The 15,766-nt window shown below is 34.4% G+C and overlaps 2 protein-coding genes across 8 annotated transcripts in view; both read left to right on the top strand.

Annotated features, from left to right (window-relative positions):
- LOC142204139 (protocadherin alpha-C2-like) overlaps window positions 1–15,766 on the top strand; it is a 198,166-nt gene that overhangs the window by 75,631 nt on the left and 106,769 nt on the right. For 2 of the 7 annotated variants that reach the window (XM_075275416.1, XM_075275410.1), the window contains exon 1: window positions 8,307–10,681. The exons of the other annotated variants lie outside the window; for them this stretch is intronic. In XM_075275416.1, coding sequence (XP_075131517.1) covers window positions 8,315–10,681 — 2,367 coding nt within the window. In that variant the 5' untranslated portion in view covers window positions 8,307–8,314. Of the gene's footprint in view, window positions 1–8,306; window positions 10,682–15,766 lie in introns of those variants that run through there. 7 annotated transcript variants of the gene reach the window in all.
- LOC142204142 (protocadherin alpha-13-like) lies at window positions 1,445–4,087 on the top strand. Its single transcript, XM_075275421.1, has one exon. The coding sequence runs from the start codon at window positions 1,680–1,682 to the stop codon at window positions 4,062–4,064; it is 2,385 nt and encodes a 794-aa protein (XP_075131522.1). The 5' UTR covers window positions 1,445–1,679; the 3' UTR covers window positions 4,065–4,087.

Here is a 15,766-nt window from a genome sequence, read left to right as displayed (position 1 = left end):
TGTATTCTAATGATGACGGAAGATGACTGGAGACTCCATTTTGAAATACTATCTAATGGAAGTATGGATGTATTCACACTGAATTAATCTTCAGTTTATTAATTTGCAATTTCTCAAGAAACTATATTATAGGTCACAATACGCTAACAAAAGCCTTGAAAATTTGCGGTTCAGATCTTCTTCTACCCTACCAGTTGGCCAAACAGATTGAAATTGGATAGTTAGCATATCCCTGTGTGTAAACTTATCACAAGATCATGTTACTTTTAGAAAAGTTACTTATCTCGGCATATCCAGACAAGACTAAAGGTAAAGTTAAAAACATCTGTACAGTGAAATGTTTTAGAAATGATATTCAAAAATCCACAAGAGGGTTGATTTCGAGGAAGAGATCTATAACATAACAGTATTTCGAGAGTATCTTTTTAAAGTGATCACCTATTAAAGATGTTTCATTGTTTATTAGAATTTGCAGACCTTGAGGGGTTTTGCAAGGACAAATAAAAGTTGAATATTTTTGAAAATATTAATTAACATTTATCAGAATTAAAAAGAAAAATGTCTTCTATTCATCTTAGTGGAAACATATTTTGTCTTGATAGCTTACCAATGGATATGACCATGAATGCAGGAACTTCCTGTGGTCTGGGACTCGGTAGCCATGTTATTCTTATTGCGGACAGGTTATCAGGCAGGGACATTACAAGTACAAGAAATAAGGAATTCATGGCTGAGTTTTTGGCAAGTTCTAGACTCTATAAAGTTCTTGTATTCATGGACGCATTGACAAAACCTTAAAAACTGCAAAATTTAGAATTATTTATAATTGCTAACATGTTTAACTATTAATTCTCTACAACTATAAATCATGTTATGTAGAATATAGTTAGGGGGTTTCTTGTGGCCTTTCAGTACTGGAGTGATTGGTTAGAATCCGATGAAAAATGACATGGAGTTTGTATAATCTCACCATTTGTTTGGGTTTCCTCTGGACACTCTGGTTTCCTCCCGTACTCCACAGACATACAGATTGTGAGATTGTGAGCCCTACTGAGGACAGTGAGTGATGGCAATGTCTTTAATTCCACTTCTTATACTATTATGTAACTGTACAGATTCATGTTACTGTTTTGTCTAACACTTTTAGTAAACCTCTAATTGTTCAAAAATCGATATGAAAAAGTTCAAATTAATTATAAGTTAACTTTTAAAAATTCTAATTTTTTTCTTAATTTTTATTTACCCATTATTACTAATGTTATTAACTGGATTAATTTCAAGAAATTTAAATGTTGGTATATAAAATATTACACTATAATATAAAATAATTTAAATAATTTAATGTTAGGTATAATAAAAAAAAAAATCCCATATTAGTAGAAAATAAAAAATATTACAAATTATTCTATTTTAATATTACTTAAAACTTAACTTTAAATATTACATTGTATACACATATGCATACCTGACATGCAAACTAGAAATTCAGCACTAGATGTCACTCCATACCAACTAATAACAGCAAGGAAAGAGGAAATGCAGTTCTCCATCATGAAATGAAATTCTTGCTGCAAGGATTCCGGCCATGATAGATTTTTTTTCTATTTTGCTCGTTCTTCTGTCAGCTGGAGTGCCTTATTAGGATTCATTCTTCCCCCTGTCTTCAGTGATTTTAAGAAATGCTGTATCAGAGACTGGATTATAAAGCAAGGAATAGGTTGATCCATTTCTTTTTGTTACAAATAACGTGGGATGTGGTCCTGAGTCAGCTGCATTATATCATCCCGGAGGAATCCAAGCATGGCACCTTTGTTGGGAGAATTGCTCAGGATCTTGGACTGGATATAGGTGAGATTAATTCCAGAATGTTACATATTGTCTCTAGAGATGAGAAGGAATATTTCCAGGTGAATCTGCAGAATGGAATCTTGTTTGTTAAAGAGACAATAGACAGAGAGGTTCTGTGTCCAAATACTCCCTTCTGTATTATTCCTCTGCAGGTTATTGTAGATAAGCCTGTGCAGATGTATCGTGTAGATGTAGAGATAGAAGATATCAATGACAATAGTCCAGTCTTCTCCTCCACTATAAATAACCTTGTCATATCAGAAGTCAGACCTCCAGGATCAAGGTTTAGACTAACAGGAGCTGCTGATCCAGATCTTGGAACAAATTCTATCACAAACTATGAGCTCAGTGCAAGTGAATATTTTGCACTGGATTTCCAAAAATATTTAAATCAAATCAGATCATTAGAGCTTGTGCTGAAAAAGAATCTAGACAGAGAGAAGCAATCTGTGCACAACCTGACACTGACAGCTTATGATGGAGGCAAACCAAGACTGAGTGGTACAGCAAGGATAGTCATCACTGTGGAGGATTTCAATGATAATGCTCCAGTGTTTGACCAGCCATTTTACCAGTGCAGTGTTAATGAAAATGCTCTTACTGGGACATTGGTGTTCAAGCTAAATGCTACTGATCTGGATGAAGGAAGAAATGGAGAAATACTTTATGAATTTACCAATATGGTATCAGAGGAGGCAAGCAACATTTTTAGCTTGAACCAACATACAGGGGAAATTCGAGTAAAAGGAGAACTTGATTTTGAAAGAAATGATATGTATGAACTTCAGGTTGAAGCTTTTGATAATGGTGATCTCAGGCTTGTTGGGCATTGTAAAGTTCTAGTGACTGTTGTAGATGTCAATGACAACCCTCCTGAGATGACGGTGACATCATTATCAGTGCCGGTTCCAGAGGACTCTCCACAAGGAACAACAGTCGCCATCATAAGTGTCGATGACAAAGATTCTGGATCAAATGGAAAAGTCCATTGCTATATCTCTGAACCTTCACCATTTAAGGTAAATCCAGCTTTCATGAGTGATTTTTCTTTGACTGTGAATGGACCTTTAGATCGAGAGGTGAAAGATGAATATGAAGTTACTATTACTGCAAGAGATGAAGGTTCTCCATCCCTATCTACATCAAAAACTCTGAAGATTGACGTAAGTGATGCCAATGACAATGCTCCAAGATTTATCCAGCCAGTAGACACAGTATATATTAAGGAGAACAACCCACCAGGGTCTCATATTTATACGGCTTCAGCCTTTGACCCAGATATTGGACAGAATTCATTCATTACTTACTCAATCCGGGAGAGAACAATTGAGGGGATCCCTTTATCTTCTTACATCTCCATTAATCCAGAGAATGGGAAGGTCTTTGCTTTAGTATCATTTGACCATGAACAGATTTCTTATTTCCAATGTCACATAAAAGCCACTGATGCCGGCCTACAAGCCCTCAGCTCTAACCTTACTCTAAACATATTCATTGAAGATATTAATGATAATGCCCCGACATTCACCCCACTTCATTCCGAACTAACTATCAAAGCGCCCAAGTCAGCGGAGCCCGGACACCTGATAACTAAAGTAAAGGCCGTGGATCTGGATTCTGGATACAATGCTTGGACGTTTTATAAGTTGAAGGATTTTGGAGGATCTGGAAAATCCCCATTTACCATCGCACATCAGACTGGAGAAATTACTTTAAAGAGGTCATTTACAGATTCAGATAGTGATGAGTACAGATTGCATGTAGTAGCTCAGGATCATGGAGAACCAGTCATGACGGCAGAAGCGCAAATTGTGGTATCTGTGGTGGAGTCTGGAGAAGAATTAAAGTTTGATAACCAAGAGACCAAAGTGACTGGTGATGAATTTTCTGATGAAAATGTCTACTTGGTTGTTGCAATCTGCATCATATCAAGTATTTTTCTTATTACTCTAATCGTCTTCACTGTTTTACGATGGCAAAAATACAAAGATGAGGTGAATGACCTGAAAGAAAATTACCGAATCTGCTCCAACACTGGCGGGAGCTGGATGTATTCCCAACACACTCAATATAACATAAGTTCTAATTCAGTCCGACCAAAAAGTGACTTAATTGTCTTTACACCAAATAACTCTCAGACATTAGGGAATGAAGAGCAAGTCAATCCCCAGGGGGTCATGTCAAACTCTTACTATAAGGTAAGGCTAAAAAAATGAAATATTTTACTGTTGTCCTATTTCTTTTTGATTTGTGTTTTTAAACAAAAAACAAAATTACATTGCAGGAAAGCATATAGATAATTACATAAAGTAATACAAAGTTCTAAGAAAAATCCATCTGACTGAAAGTATCCAAAGTAGGTCTGTGTTACTGTTAATGTCATGGCCTCTTTTCTATTTGTTTCTTCTCATGTTATGCTTTGACATTATCAAATTTGAAAGCCTCTGATAAACAACCTTATAGTTTTTTCCCAAAATTTTAACAGAAGCCCTGAGCGCATTTGTTAAGAGTGCATAAAAAAAACCTATAGAAATAGCTAAAGGCAGGCAGCATCGCTATCATCAAATATCATGTGGAGGATTCCCTATGGCTCTGCACTACAAAATCAGAGGCTCTCCTTGTACTGCTATAAGGCATCACACTATCCAGATACAATTCTATAGAATCAATGATTTTATGGGAAGTTACCTCTTCATTTTCTTTGTTATTTTTTTTATCTTATTGAATTACTGTTACTCATAAAACATAAATATTATATTTACAAGTCTCACCAATGGGCCTCACCAATGTTAAATCCATTATAAAATTCAAAATTCACTATCTCAATGTATTTTTTGGATCCTAAACTTAGAATTTGGTGAAACAAAATATAAAATAACTCAAATAGTCTTAAAGTTAAAGATTGATTCATCAAGGGAAAGATCTATAAAACATATCATCAATTCACTCATAAATGACTTTCTAGAAGCATCTTATCAAACACAATATACCTGATGTATAACAGAAAGGATGATCAGCACCTATAGAATATTAGTTGTTTCAATGATATTCTGTATTTAAAACTTTCAGTATAGCCATACGATAGAAGATTTTTAAAGGTAAAGACTACAGATAGCCATTTCTTCACTTTGCAAAGATTCATGAGATTCCCCCACCAGTTTTGCTTCAGACCAAACATATTTGTTCCAGAAGCCTTATTAAATGGTAGTTCTGTTAGAAATGTGTGCTAAGAATTATCACATATTATTACCAATGTGGAGTATGGTACAGAAAAATATCTGGAGCTTGTTTTTTAATTATTAGAATTTTGGTTATTACCATTTTTTTTGCCTTCTTTTAAATGTATTTATTGTTTAACCCTTTCAGGTCCAAGCATCATTGATGCCCCGATGCTCAGGCCAAATTTAGCCCTTTGGTATACATTGCTTTACTCTGAATATCTTTTTAATGCCTTTGTGTATCTCAACTATTTTTACCATATTTTTTTTTTAGGACAAATAAGGCTAAAAATAACGAGTATTAGTTTTTAAATAAGTTTCAATTTTTTGGTTGAAGTGGAAGAATATTAGAAAATGTGAATTTTTTTAAAAAATTTTGCTTCATTTACCTAAAAAAAAATAGTTGTCATATATACTATTGCATATCAACATATTAAAATTAGATTCTCTAGTTCTTCTGATTACAAGGGCTAAACATTTATATAGTCTACAAAAATAACAAAAAAAAGTTTTATATGGTTTTATATCTAGCATGACTTATTTTCTGGACACCTTGACCATCTGTAAATGAAGCAGTAGTTTAGAATAGTAGAGGGCTGTAAACTGCTGGTGTTATCTCTAGCTAGTCTTCCTGCTTAGACAGAGAAAACATCCAGAAATGAGGTGATGGTGGGGGCTGGCAGGGGAGAAAGTTCTGCTAGCACAATGTGAATGAGAATGAAGTTTCACTTTACTATATCACTGTAAAGGATGATCATTGATCACTGTAAAGGATTAAGCTTTTTTTCATAAATGTGTCCCGTTGTACATAAATATGCAGCCTTCAAAAATTGTTTTAGTCATATCTGAAGAAGCCGAGAGCTTCGAAATGTTATAATCTGTCATCATTATGAGTTAGCCATTAAAAAAGGTATCAACTACTGAAGACTTTCAAGTTTTTTGGTTTTTATATTTCATAAAAGTGATTATAAAAGTCTAAAAGCTTCCCTTATCATAGTGTTACTCACAGACAGTAACTGCTGTATGGAAATGCTGGAACTTATCACTCCTACAGGTATAAATCACAGTTGTTTGACTTCAATGAATGTGACTGCAGAATTGGGCATCACATAGATCGACGTAAATAGTCAGATTAGTAAAGTCTAGGGGTTAAGCTAAAAGAATTATCAGTCTTTTCTATTACCTTTTACTACCCAAAGACTTAAGTAACTTAAACATGTTATACATATGTAAAAAAAAAAAAGACCCAAGGTTAAAAGAAAGTAGAAACAATTCTTTAGTAAATAGAAATACTTAATATTTTTGTACTATATGGATTGCTTGATCCCTTTGTTCATAGATTTTAGAGATTTTTAATAATCATGTTATACTTTATATATTTATTACATTTATGTTATCTTTTAACTTACATACCTTTACCTCATCATTTAGGCCTTAATTTGGGATTTTGGATTAAAGTTAAGATTTGAGTAAATTTTTGTTAATGTCAGAATATTTTCAACTTCAGCCTATAATCTTCCGGTATATCATAGCTCCACTGTATGCAAGAAATTTAAGGAAATATGCCTGAAATATTAATATTTAAGATTTGTAATTAGATTATACCTTACTCAACAACTGAGCTAGAATGACTTGACCAGGATACGACCAGTACATGGCGCTGAAGACTAGGATGTTATATAATATTCCATTTATTTCTGATGATGGTGGAAATACTGGAGACCCCATTTTGAAATAATAGCTAATAATATGTATAATAGAAGTACGGGTGTATTCACTCCTAATTAATCTTCAGTTTATTAATTTACAATGTCTAAGAAACTACTTTGGATTCACAAAATGCTAACAGGAGCTTTGAAAGATTGTAATTCAAACCTTCCTCTACCCCAAAGGATGGCCAAACAGAGCCAAATAGGATAGTTCCCTGTGTGTTAACCTAGTACTTGTGTTACACATATCTGGGCATGTCCAGCAGAATAAAGGTACAATAAAAATTTTTGGAAATGATAATCAAAAAATCTACAAGAATGTTGCTTTTAATGAAGATATCTATAAAATATCAGTGTCTTGGGGGGGATCTTTTCAACGTTTTCAAAGATTTTACACTGTTTATTAAAATTTGTCGACCCTGAGGGATTTTCCAAGGATCATAAACATATTTACATTTATAGACAAATAATAGTAACATATTTTTGCACATATAAATAATTTAACATTTTTATAGATTATTAAACATGAGTCTAATCATCTTAGTAGGGACTTTATAATTTTTTTTTGCATTCATGGTTTTATTGATTGACAGCCACTCAAGACAAAGCATGTTACAGAAAATCATTAAAAATCTGCAAGTTTTTAATTATTTATATTTCCAAAAATGTTTAACTATTAATTGTCTACAAATTGAAATATTGATGTGTTAAATCTAGTTAAGGACAGTCGTACAGTGCTGGAGTCCTTGGTTTGAATCCAAAGTAGAACAACATGGAGTTTGTATGTTCCCCCCGTGTTTGCGTGGGTTTCCTTGGGGTACTCTAGTTTTTTTCCAGACTACAAATACTGATAGGGAATGTAGATTGTGAGCCCTACTGGGGACAGTGAATGATAATAATTTCAATGTTTGTTCTATTATTTAACTATATGGACAACATTTCCAAATGTTTTATGAACCTCATGTCATTGTTTTACCTAAAACTTTTAATAAACCTTTCTTGTTCAAAAAGTAATATCAAAAAGGTCAAAATAAATTAAATTTAACAATAATAATAATAATAATAATAATAATTGGAAATTATTAGATATTTTTCTTAACTTCCTATTACCTCTAATTACTAGTGTTATTAATTGTATTATTTTTAATACATTTAGATATTGGTATATAAAATATTACAGAATAATAGGAAAATAATATAAACAATGCTAATTTTAGGTAATAATAAAACAATTCATTATTGGTGGACAATAGAAATATTGCAAATTATTTTACTTACTTGCAGTTTAATTTTATATGCTGTATTACATGTACACACATATACATACCTGACATGCAAACTAGAATTTCAGCACTAGATGTCACTCCATACCAACTAATAACAGCAAGGAAAGGGAAAATGCAGTTCTCCATCATGAAATGAAATTCTTGCTGTAAGGATTCCGGCCACGGTAGATTTTTTTCTATTTTCTTCATTCTTCCATCAGCTGGAGTGCCTTATTAGGATTCATTCTCACCTGGTCTTCAGTGGTTTTAACAAATGTTCTATCAGAGAAAGGATTATCAACCATGGAGCAGGTTGGTTCATTTTGTTTTGTTGCAAATATCCTGGGATGTAGTCCTGAGTCAGCTGCATTATATCATCCCGGAGGAATCCAAGCATGGCACCTTTGTTGGGAGAATTGCTCAGGATCTTGGACTGGATATAGGTGAGATTAATTCCAGAATGTTACATATTGTCTCTAGAGATGAGAAGGAATATTTCCAGGTGAATCTGCAGAATGGAATCTTGTTTGTTAAAGAGACAATAGACAGAGAGGTTCTGTGTCCAGATACTCCCTTCTGTATTATTCCTCTGCAGGTTATTGTCGATAAGCCTGTGCAGATGTATCGTGTAGATGTAGAGATAGAAGATATCAATGACAATAGTCCAGTATTTGCCTCCACTATAAATAACCTTGTCATATCAGAAGTCAGACCTCCAGGATCAAGATTTAGGATAAAAGGTGCTGAGGATCCAGATCTTGGAACAAATTCCATCACAAACTATGAGCTCAGTGCAAGTGAATATTTTACATTGGATTTCCAAAAATATATAAATCAAATCAAGTCCTTAGAGCTTGTGCTGAAAAAGAATCTAGACAGAGAGAAGCAATCTGTGCACAACCTGACACTGACAGCTTATGATGGAGGCAAACCAAGACTGAGCGGCACTACACATATCATTGTTAATGTGGAGGATTTTAATGATAATGCTCCAGTGTTTGACCAGCCATTTTACCAGTGCAGTGTTAATGAAAATGCTGTGGAAGGAACTTTAGTGTTCAAGCTAAATGCTACTGATCTGGATGAAGGAAGAAATGGAGAGATATTATATGAATTTAGCAATATGGTGTCAGGGGACAAAAGCAACATTTTTAGCTTGAACCAACACACAGGGGAAATTAGAGTCAATGGAAAACTGGATTTTGAAGCAAAACATATGTATGAAATTCAGGTTGATGCTATTGACAATGGAGATCTTAAGCTTGTGGGACATTGTAAAGTTCTAGTGACTGTTGTAGATGTCAATGACAACCCTCCGGAGATGACGGTGACATCACTATCAGTGCCTGTTCCTGAAAATTCTCCCCAGGGAACAACAGTCGCCATCATCAGTGTCGATGACAAAGATTCTGGATCAAATGGAAAAGTCCATTGCTATATTACTGAACCTTCACCATTTAAGGTAAATCCAGCTTTCATGAGTGATTTTTCATTGACTGTGAATGGACCTTTAGATCGGGAGAAAAAAGATGAATATGAAGTTACTATTACTGCAAGAGATGAAGGTTCTCCATCCCTTTCTACGTCTACAACTCTGAAGATTGACATAAGTGACACCAATGACAATGCTCCAAGATTTGTCCAGCCAGTAGACACAGTATTTATTAAGGAGAACAACCCACCAGGGTCTCATATTTATACGGCTTCAGCCTTTGACCCAGATATTGGACAGAATTCGTTCATTACTTACTCAATCCGGGAGAGAACAATTGAAGGGATCCCTTTATCTTCTTACATTTCCATTAATCCAGAGAATGGGAAGGTCTTTGCTTTAGTATCATTTGACCATGAACAGATTTCCTATTTCCAGTGTCACATGAAAGCCACTGATGCCGGCCTACAAGCCCTCAGCTCTAACCTTACTCTAAACATATTCATTGAAGATATTAATGATAATGCCCCGACATTCACCCCACTTCATTCCGAACTAACAATCAAAGCGCCCAAGTCAGCGGAGCCCGGACACCTGATAACTAAAGTAAAGGCCGTGGATCTGGATTCTGGATACAATGCTTGGACGTTTTATAAGTTGAAGGATTTTGGAGGATCTGGAAAATCCCCATTTACCATTGCACATCAGACTGGAGAAATTACTTTAAAGAGGTCATTTACAGATTCAGATAGTGATGAGTACAGATTGCATGTAGTAGCTCAGGATCATGGAGAACCAGTCATGACGGCAGAGGCACAAATTGTGGTATCTGTGGTGGAGTCTGGAGAAGAATTAAAGTTTGATAACCAAGAGACCAAAGTGACTGGTGATGAATTTTCTGATGAAAATATCTACTTGGTTGTTGCAATCTGCGTCATATCAAGTATTTTTCTTATTACTCTAATCGTCTTCACTGTTTTACGATGGCAAAAATACAGAGATGAGGTGAATGAACTGAAAGAAAATTACCGAATCTGCTCTAACACTGGCGGGAGCTGGATGTATTCCCAACACACTCAATATAACATAAGTTCTAATTCAGTCCGACCAAAAAGTGACTTAATTGTCTTTACACCAAATAACTCTCAGACATTAGGGAATGAAGAGCAAGTCAATCCCCAGGGGGTCATGTCAAACTCCTACTATAAGGTAAGAGTAGAAAAATAAAGATTCTAGTGGTATCTTGTGTGAAAACATCAAATGCATATATGTTTTGTAGTTAAACACGTTTAGAATGAAATAAAAGTAAAATCGTTAATTAAAATAAGATTTTATAATAGTTGGAAGTCTAAATAAGTAAAAGTATACAGTAGACAATATACTGCAGAAAGCTGAACAAACTACGAAAGTTACAAAGACAAAAAAAAAGAAAGATATGGTCAAAACAAAATGGGGGCTGTGAATATGAAAGTTAAATAGGGGTACCACCATACCCAAGCAACTATCACCACCATTTTACAAATCATGTGATAAGTCATATACATTTGTTATGTACGTTACTTGGTAGTTATGTAAGTGTTTTACATATGTGGAGGAAAAACAACTTTGAAGTTTTATGCAAATGAGGCAGTTGATGCACTGGGGGCGGGCCTTCAGCTCTCCGGATCTTTTGCTGCTCAAGTAGGATGGTTCATGTTATAGCAATGGGAGACTTAACTTATATGGTGGCACAGGCAGGAGATGATAGGGGTCTGAGTGACAATTTGTTTTGTTACTTTCATTGGCTTTTATCACATGAAGATTCAAGTTAAAGTTGACTACACCTTTACTTCATGAATGTTGAATGGTGGAAATACAGTGGACTATGAAATAAAAATACACAAAGTTGTGAATGACTGGATCTTTTCTCACTGGCGTGATGGATCCTGTTTTTGCAGGCCGTGGTCGATATCATAGATGAATATGAATTGGTTTATTGATTTACATTTCTATGGAGAAAATGCCTCAGAATTCTGTTCTGTTCCAATAATTTTATCTCAACCAAACTCATAGAGCTCTTCAACTTGGTGTAATATATGAATGGACAGTACAGAGCTTTTTACAATGATCTCTTTAAATCAAGAGATGTAACTATGAAAAAAGGGGCATCTTCTATGTGTAGAGGGTAAAATGGTTTAACCATAGTCATAGGGCTTCTTTTCAGTAAGAGTAGTGAGACTATGGACCTCACTATGGTTTCTTTAAGTGTATCAGGTTGTCAGGCAGAGACACTATTACATGCATGAAAGTATAACTTGGCCACAACAAGGAAATCATGATTGAGCTCTAGACAAGTGAAAGACAATAGAAAGCACCTACATCACGGTGATATCTACTGGCAGTCTATCAAGACAAAAGATACCATTAAGATGATTGGAGAAAATTTTTAAAACTCTGCACAATTTTTAATTACTTATATTTACAAAAATGTTTAATTTTTAATTGTCTACAAATGTAAATATTGTAACGTTGTTGGTGACCCCCTTTAAGACTTTAACAAATTTGCATAATAATAGCAGAAAGTTACATTCCTAAAAATGTTAGTACCATAAAGTATGCGAAAGGTAATTGGATAATAATCTGTGTTACAATGAGGAAGCATAATTATTAATTTATTTTTAGCACTGTTAATCTAAATGAGTGCGTTGTCCTAACTAGCTATAAAAAAGTGTCCCAAAAATTTGTAGAAATGTAATAGTCTTGATATTTCACAACTTATTCTTATTCGTATTCTTAGAAAAATCGTATTTTTGTGATTTAAAGGACTCATTACATGCAAGGAATCTAGTATATGGCATAATACAATGCTAATGCTTAATTAAATTAAAAGGTTCAAGGGCACAGCCTGAGCTATTGATAGTAATTGTAAAAGTTATAGATGGAAATGTAATTGCAACCTTGACATTTTATTGATTAGTAGAATTCAGAATATGATATTCAGTCACCAGCATGGCTTCTTGGAAAAAAACGATCTGTAAAAAAAACAAAACACTTTTTTATGAAATAGTAAAAAGGAAACTAGGAAGAAATATGATAAAGAAAATTATGTATTTAGACTTTCATAAAATATTTGATATGGTTCCTATTAAGCAGTTATTGTAAACGTTGGTATCAATTTAATTTTTTAAGGTTGAAACTGTGTCCAACAATTTGTCATATAATATATGGCTTGTTTGCAACTGTTACAATTGTAGCTACAAGGCGCAGAGACCATCACTATTTAACTTATTATTTTTTAGAAATGACGCAGAATTTTTTTAATATTATATATTATATTATTTTTCTATAAAAGCAAATCCTGTTCATTACAGTACATTATCCAAATAGGATCTGGAGAAATATCCAATAGGTAATTTAAATATGACAACTGTAAGATTCTACATTTTAAAGCAAGTTTTAGTGCAGCAAAGTTTAACTTGACACTTGATTTTAGTTTGACTTGTAGTTGAACAACTGAATATAAGAAAGTATTTTGGCCCTTCCAAGCTATGGAAAAATAGTTCATTAAAGAGAACTTAAAATTGTAATTAAAAAAAAAAATCATGGTTTCTATTTTTTAAAATAAAAAAATAGCAAATATTTTTTTTTTTTTTAAAGACATGTAGATTATATTGGAAGGATACTTCAAAGGTAGGGCCAGCAGCCTATGATTGACTCATTTACCCATCTTCATACCTTTATTGGCCTCTAAGTCTCGGTAGACTCTTGTATGTTCACAGCGATCTACTTAAAGATCATTAATATTGACTGACTTAGTATTAGTATAAAGTATTCACTCCCAAAAATTTGTGGGGGCAAAAGATGGTTTGGTAAAGATATTGAATTTTTTCAGTTTACAAGTATGTTGTTGAATGGGATATATCACTGTTAAAATATTATATTGGATTAATACTCTGGATTAGGAAAATCTTTTTTGTTTTATATTAAATGTTAAGGGTTAAATGTATATAGAAGGGTTGATAATCAAGGCAAAACAAACCATAAGACACAGTTTAGGTGATTATTCCTGACTAAAGCTTGGAACTTTATGTTTTTGGAAGATCTTATATACAGAACATTTTAAAAATGTCTAGAACTTCATGAGATAACGCTTATTGTAATATATTTTATGACATTGCTTTTTTTCAATACAATAAATTGCCTAATTTTTACATGTATCTAGAATCAATGAATTGTATTAAATAGAATCATAGTTACAATCCTTATCAACATGAAACTTTCTTTATTTTACTATCACTCTAAGATATAAACTTAATACGAAATGAAAAATACACAAGTTGCAAATAATAAATACATATATGTAAGGATTATGCTGATAAAGAGGTTAATTCTGATGTTCTGTAATAAATTCTGAACTTTAATAGAGAGTATTATTTCTTTTTACTTTTAGTTTTTGACATAAATTAGGTTTTTATATTTATGAAAATATAATCTCAGTTCATCTATACAAACACTGATAGGTTTAATGTTTGAAAGAAAGAAAAAAATTGAAATTCTATCATTTATATTTGCTATTTAAAATTAAAAAAAGACTTCTATTTCCGAACTATCAAACTATATTGATATGTACGTGTGTTATACATGTAAGAAGAAATTATAGTGTAACTTTTTACCTGTGTATGTACAAAGTTATGTTTTGATGTACAGAATGTCTTATCCATTGAAATGTTAGATCTACAATTTATAATGTAAAGCCACTCACCACAAGCAGATATTCTCATGTTCTTGAATATATACACAAACTAATTTAAGTAACCAATGTATATTATAGCAAAGGTAGGACAATGGACTGAAGCACTGGTAATTGGAACTAGAGGACCAAAGGCTTTCTGGAGGTGCTGCAGTTACAAATCATAGTGTTACGGTGTTATGGTTCTGTGTATAAATATAAATAATATTTTTTGAACAACAGAACCTCTGGGCTGAAAGACACTGCAGCGAGGTCCACAGGCCCATATGGGCGGCTGTATGTGTGAACTAAATGTGAACAAGGTGCAACACACACTGGCCAAGGCGCGGCACAGTACTCAATAGGGGCGGTGGTCATGACCTCACCGCTCATGCTCAATAGGGGAGAAAAGGCACTTTGCTGTGAAGAAGGCGCAATGGAGCCGAAACGCGTAGCTAACGAGATTGCTCACAACCTTTTTTAAATGGATAACTAATAAAATTTATACTTTTTAAAATAAGTAATATACCTCGGATCATGTAAGGATTGTCTTCCTGGTTGGAGCCGATTTTTACTATTCTTTGTGGAGAAAAGGCACTTAGCTTGTGATCGGCTCCAAAAGTCTGAGCATGCTCAGTAGGGCTAAAGCTGGAATTAGCCTGACCTGCAGGCGGCACTGTATGCTGGGAGAGCAACCTGTGGGACCCAATCCTAACATATGCTCAGCAGGATACTATACAAAAAACTAAATAATAAATATCCTGCGGAGCCCAACTGGGCTCTGAACCGCAGAGCTACCCTGGTGTGAACAAGGCCTGACAGTTAATGTCACTACCGGGCTACAACACCATCTGGGTAAAAACTAAAACTAAATAGATAAGTTCTCTGCAGGACCGAGCAGCTGCAAATTAATTATAAAGTCTTGCAGTTAGTCCACTGCCAGACCAAACACAAACTAACAATGACCATATGCTCCCAGTAGCTTACTGGGCCGCACCTACCACAGCCACCTGCTGTGCAGCACCACAGGTAGCAGCCTGACTAAGGTAGGACAAACCCACAATACTAACTAGGGAGGAGATTCCCACAATCTTAACAAAAGGATAGAGAGTCTCACTACATAACTAGGCAGCTTGCTGCCAAACTAATGATTGCACTGAGGTGCACAATTCAGGTTTTAGCCTAAGGCCGTGGGTGAACAGACCTGCCTCCTTAAATAGAGGGAAGGCAGGTCTAACAAGCAAGCCCCAGGTGCCTATGCCAGGTACTCATAGGTTAGCAACTCTGTCAGTCAGAAGACCAACCACGTTTATCGGCTGCAAGGGAATTAACCCCATGCATGCTGGACTGTGCAATGACAGCGGAACAGGCTGCAACCCAGCTCTCTTTTCCACACCTGCCGCACATACACATAGCTTGTAGTGAAATAAAACTCGAACCAACACTGATTAATATAAAAATAGGAATTACTCATAGGCAAGAAGTTATAATTGCCTGTTATTTAAAGATTACAATTGAAAAATTGCTTTACAGAGGCCCTCTCACCACTTTCACCATCTGCAACTATTTGCACGCTTTAACCCTTT

This window comes from Leptodactylus fuscus, chromosome 5 (genome assembly GCF_031893055.1).
Source record: "Leptodactylus fuscus isolate aLepFus1 chromosome 5, aLepFus1.hap2, whole genome shotgun sequence".
Classification (NCBI taxonomy): domain Eukaryota; kingdom Metazoa; phylum Chordata; class Amphibia; order Anura; family Leptodactylidae; genus Leptodactylus; species Leptodactylus fuscus.
Note: the sequence above shows the minus strand (reverse complement) of the source record. Positions and strands in the feature narration are given on the sequence as shown.

Coding starts and splice junctions, on each gene's coding strand:
- LOC142204142 (XM_075275421.1), top strand. CDS start 1,680: ATGCTGTATCAGAGACTGGATTATAAAGCAAGGAATAGGTTGATCCAT.